This window comes from Adiantum capillus-veneris, chromosome 14 (genome assembly GCF_014529385.1).
Source record: "Adiantum capillus-veneris isolate H3 chromosome 14, ASM1452938v2, whole genome shotgun sequence".
In the NCBI taxonomy this organism is placed as follows: Eukaryota; Viridiplantae; Streptophyta; class Polypodiopsida; order Polypodiales; family Pteridaceae; genus Adiantum; species Adiantum capillus-veneris.
In genome coordinates, this window is record NC_140944.1 from 143,898,522 (window position 1) to 143,903,939 (window position 5,418).

Here is a 5,418-nt window from a genome sequence, read left to right on the forward strand (position 1 = left end):
TCACAACCACATGTGTACTAAGACCCTATAGATCACTTCGCGAGATTTTAGATGGAAAACCTATATGCGTTGCTGAGCATGGTATTGAGGCCTTACAACTTTTTAACCTGCAAGTAAAATGGTACCCATAACCGCCAAATGTGGAGATCCCAAACGCAAGAGTAAGGACTCCTATAGTTGGCACCCAAGAAAAGACAAAGCCATCCATCCCATCAATAGCCATTACCCAACATACTCTCAACGTTCATGGGGTTAGAAATCGACCTTATTGACCATTACTCAGCAGCGAAAACAAACAATCTTAAATATATTTTTGAAAAAAATATAGTCTCAACATTCATGGGCATAGAAACCAAACCTTATTGACCAACCAGCATTGTGAATCATCAAATCTAAACAATATTTTTGAAAAACCGCCAATCTACTGCTCCTCGGCTTGCACAATAACGCTTCCAAAAAATCCTGGTTCGACGCGGACTGGTTGCAGCACCGAACCAGGATATTCTAGAAGCATTATTGCACTGGCCTAGGAGCAATAGTTTGGCGGTGTCTTACCAATCGGACGACTCTTGCCTGCGATGGTTTTACTGTAGGAGAATATGATGCATACATTACATTGAAAACTAATATGCGTTAATGTATAGCAGGCGTTGAAACTTTGTCAGCAACTGCTAGTAAAATGCACCCAGAACAGTCGAATGTAGAGAATCGTCCTCTTCACACACATACATGCATCAATTGCTAGAGTAAGGACTCCATCAGTAGCCATCTACAAGAGCAACAACACCTGCAAGAATAGCATAATCCATCCAACAAACATCTCAGCACAGAAAACGACCTATTTGATTATTCAGCAGCGCAAATAAACCAGCAAAATATCATTTTCTAAACAACCTGGTTCGGTGTTGCAACCAGTCCGCGTCGGTGCGGACTGGTTGCAGCACCGAACCAGGCTTTCTTGAAATTGCTATTGGGCTGGGTAAGGAGCGTTAAGATTGCTTTGTCTTACCCGCTTAGAATGCAGACGAGCTTACACGAATTCAGTCTGCTCTTGGTTTTACCGCAGCGTGAACGAAGGAGAAGTCGAAGCAGCAAACAAAGGAGAAGACGATCAGAGATTAGGTTGAACTTTTGAGTATCTACTTGATTCAAACATGGGCGAACAAATGAGGCTGGACTAAAATCAGGGTCATGGTTCCCTTTAGTATAAGAAAATAGCCGAGTCTACTTATTATAAACACTATAAAATGCTTTAAAAACATCATAGAATAGTGACAAGTTTTAGTGTAATTTTCACATGCTAGGGAAATAGTATTTTCCTTCACTTGAACTTGACACTCAATTTGTGGCTAGTTTGTGGGAGAATGTGAAAACAGAAGGGATCCCGCCAGTGACACATTAAGACTTTGATAGCTACTCGATTTCCAAGGATGATCTTTAAATAAAAATCACCGTAGAATATATATCGTGCTCATGACAAAAGCAAACGTCGCCTACAATATTAATATCATTTTAAAATACAAGAAAAAATGTTAAATACAATAACACTTATTATTGTGGCGAGTATCACATACTCTTTTATCTCGCTATATCTTTTCTTTTTTCTCACTATTTTCCTGTCTATTCTGAAGCAATGAGCAAACACATTACTATCTATGGAACCCAGAGAGGTCAAAAAGTTGTTCTTCTATCTGACAGTCAGTTTCAAGACATCAAAGTTGACACGCTTAAACAACATTTTGATATTCAAAATGATAATTTTGCTCTGTGTCCCCTTACATTGTCTAGAGATAATGGCCATCTTGAACGCAGAGAGAACCCTGATGGTGACCTAATTTACACTCTTGCCCACAAAGTTTCGCAGTTCTACAAGATTCTCGTCACCTCTTGTTTATTGCCTAATGCAGATGGCTCAAAGGTCTCACCAATTGTGATGAAAGAAAAAACAGACGATTGTTGGCTACTATGTGCGAGTGTCATTGACTTCATTAAAACACTACCACTGCAAACTAACCTTGTTGTGGCCTTGAGTCAAGTTCAAAAAATTGTGCAGGTGTCTGAGATCCCAACTCAATATGATGGGTATATTGCTTTTGAGCTACCTCCACAAGGTGAAAACTCGAGTATGAATGGTATGGAGCAACGTTTTGATGGCCATTCTTGGGTAGAATATGTGACTTGCAGCAGTGATTTGTTCAAAGGTGTTGTGCGATTTAGCAGATGTTGTGGCCATTTGCGATGTGTCAATGTTGATTGTAGTTATCATTTGAGGTCAAAGCTTTCAAACGAGAGTCAATGGAAGGGACGATTATCAAGAGCACCACAAAGGGGATTAATTGGAGCAGAATTTGGCAAGCTTGTGTGTGTCCATTGTCATCAGATGCCAGAATGTGTAAATGCTTGTGCTACAGTCATTTATTATTGCATCCCTATTGAAAAGAAGTTTGTTTGTAGATGTGTAATTCATCTTGGTTATCGCAAGCATCCAGTGGCTGAGGAAATAGAGCTATCAATCAAGTTATTTCCCAAGATTTGCTTGCAAGGGCCGCTTTGGATCCTTTGACTACAACCAAACAATTGGAGAGAGTAACAACAGAAGAGATAGTAATGGATAGGCTCATGGGTCTAAGTTCCTCTAAGAATACTCCCTTGACCGAAGATGAATTTTCCAAGTTCCTTGACACAGTGACTCTACTCTCTAATAAGTGTCGTGTGCAACAGAGTTTGGAAACAACCAAAAAAGCAAAGGGTATCACTTTAATGGGATTTGAGTCCATATTGAAATTAAAGAGCAATAGTCGATACCCATACCTGCACAATGTTCTTTTCCCAGGCTAGTTGGGAGCTCAGAGACAACCTCATGTTTTCAAAATCTCTACAATTGGTCCTGGTAGGGGGTGGAGTTGGTGAATCGTATGCATCCTGGAGGTAACTTGCAAGATATGTGGGTGCACTTTGACCATGTACATAGAGTTGATGGATGGCCTACTATGTCAGTACATGTATATGATCCTTACATTCGAGAACTTTTAACTTTTGCAATATGTGAGTTTATAGTTGAAAATAAGCATGCACAGATTGAGTTTTGGAGAATGCTTAACAAGGTGGTGATGGATCTTGGATTTGAGAAACCTGAGTTTAGAGGTTTCATGGCTGATGAGGCTAATGCAAATTTGATTGTTGTTCGTACGATTTACTTTGGTGGCGCAAATAAGAAAATGCCTGAAAAAGAAAGATCATGCGTGTTCCATTGGGAGCAAAGTATGATTAGGCATATTTCAAAGTGTATCCATCCCTCTTACCAAGAAGAGCACAAATTTAAATGCCCAAAGTGGATGCATGCCTCCACAGAAAATGCTGCAAATGTTTGTAAAGAGGAGCTTAGTCAATTTTGGCATGTTGGGCATGCCATTGAGTCAGAGATTCCATCATTAGAAACATGGTTGTCTTGGTGGGATGTAAGAGTGCCTCATTGGGGTGATAGATTTGTTTGTCAAGAAGCAGTAGGTGCTTTTGTGCCAAGAACCAATCTCGCGGAGGCAAAGCATGCTAGCATGCATGCAGCTATTGGATACAAGTCTAGTATTGGTTTGTATGAAGCAACCTGTGCAGATATGGCTCTTGCTGTGTTGCAAAGTGTTAGATACAATGCATACCTTAAAGTTAGTAACACATGCACTAGACCAATAGTGGCAGATTTGGCTGCAAGGTTTATGAGTCAGCAAGCTGCTACTGGGTTGGCTAAGAGGCTCATAGACCTAGCTCATTCTCTTTGAGGGAGATGTGCATGCCAAGTCCTGAGATGAACAGAGAATCAATGAGGGAAAAGAGTGTTCGAAGATCTAGACCAATATTGGTGGACCCTGATGAAATACTAGAAGATGACAGTCATAGACCTAAGTATGTGACAATCACCACAAAAAATGGGCTACCTAGAAGTAGACAGTAGCAGGATTCCACAACTCCCCTCATGTGGTTGGAACAAAAAGTGTCTCGGACTGTGTGGACAATTAGGCGTATAGAGCCTGGGAGAAAAATGACATGCTTTGGTGTTCTTGCAGATCATACTACAAGATATGGGAGGTTCATTAATGAAATTTCCCCTTCCATGAAACACGGAGTTCCTGCACCAAGCTTCTGGGGCAGGCGGAAATATCCTACAAAAGGATCCAATGTGGGAGGCAATGTTGAGGGGTTTGTATGGTTCTACAACAGTAGTAACACTCATACAAGGAATGTGGATGGCATGATTGTCGGTCCTCCAGGACCTACACCTGGGACTTAGGTTGTGGCTGAGGGCACTAATCTATAGCCATATGAAGTTAAAATGTTGTTGAACAATGGGTTTTTTCTTAAAGAAGCACATGCAAATGCTGAGTTCAACCGCAATGTTAGAACGTGTGGTAGCACACCGAGTTCATTTCGTCCAAAATTTAGAGATGGAAAACTTCTTAGATGGAGAATAAAACTTACAAGATAGGATTGCACAAGGAAGAACTATGGCTGCCAAATTAGTAAGGGAGGTAATTGTGGTCCCAAATGTATCACATGTGTTTCGTGTTAGTACAGCTGGGTCATTGGAGAAAGGTGTTAGGTATGCTGTCACACTTGTAGACTTCCCTTGATGCTCATGTGAGGATTTTTAGAGGCGTGATAGCAAACATGTTGCATATGTGCCTTACAAGCACATCTACTTTGTGTTTTTTAGAATCTTGGGTCTGGACTTATTGCCCATGAGTTTGTGCATCAGTCCGCACTTACAAAAGTAGAGCTATTTCAAGCTTTGGGAGGTTCTCGGATAGCATCATAGGTGATAGAGTTCATTTATTGACTTTTATGGGAAATGTACGAGCCAAATTTTTGGTGGACTATTTTGGAGAGGGTCGCCTAAAAATACACTAGTGTCGAGTATTATGTTTTATGAATGGTTCTATTGTGTCAATTTACTTTGGACTTGCTCGCAATGTGGCTTCGCTCAATTTTTTTTGCTCGATGATTAAAAATCCCCATATATTATAAGCTAAAGGCTTACCCAAATAGATGCCCCCTTAAGCTAAAGCTTACAAAGAATGTATGAATTCTAATCGAGGAGTCTAATATGGGTTACGTAGAGTAACTACATATGGTTCATAAGATGAATCTAAGGAAAAGGGTAGGTCTTACCACCAAACTTTGGGTTTGGGGTAGTGTTTAAAACCCATTACAATACATCCTCATAGTAGATAATGTTGATCTCCCCTTCTCCTTCTCCTTCTTCTTCCATAGTGTGTACTTTACTTTGGAATCTCTGGGATTCTTTTTGTTCTTAGCATTATCTTTGAAGAAACTTGACTGGGTTGTTTTTGCCACAATGTAAGCAACCTTCAGTGTTTACCACAATGTAAGAAACCTTCATTGTTTTTGCCACAATGTAAGCAA

General features: G+C 40.3%; 1 protein-coding gene across 1 annotated transcript; it reads right to left on the reverse strand.

Moving 5' to 3' along the window:
• Positions 1 to 288: 288 nt before the first annotated feature.
• Positions 289 to 1,989, reverse strand: LOC147443288 (uncharacterized). The gene is made up of 3 exons (XM_086529187.1): positions 1,926 to 1,989; positions 1,010 to 1,199; positions 289 to 787 (listed from the first exon to the last, which is right to left on the reverse strand). Exons 1-3 carry the CDS (start codon positions 1,987 to 1,989, stop codon positions 742 to 744), a joined length of 300 nt encoding a protein of 99 aa, XP_086385313.1. The 3' UTR covers positions 289 to 741.
• Between the last annotated feature and the right edge of the window lie 3,429 nt (positions 1,990 to 5,418).

Bases quoted from the DNA above. Each gene is read 5' to 3' on its own strand.
- LOC147443288 (XM_086529187.1), bottom strand. From the start codon at position 1,989: ATGAAGTCAATGACACTCGCACATAGTAGCCAACAATCGTCTGTTTTT. The intron at 1,200-1,925 runs GTGAGACCTTTG...CTTATACTAAAG, and splicing joins TTTTTCTTTCATCACAATTG to GGAACCATGACCCTGATTTT. The intron at 788-1,009 runs GTAAGACAAAGC...CTATTCTTGCAG, and splicing joins CTCGTCTGCATTCTAAGCGG to GTGTTGTTGCTCTTGTAGAT.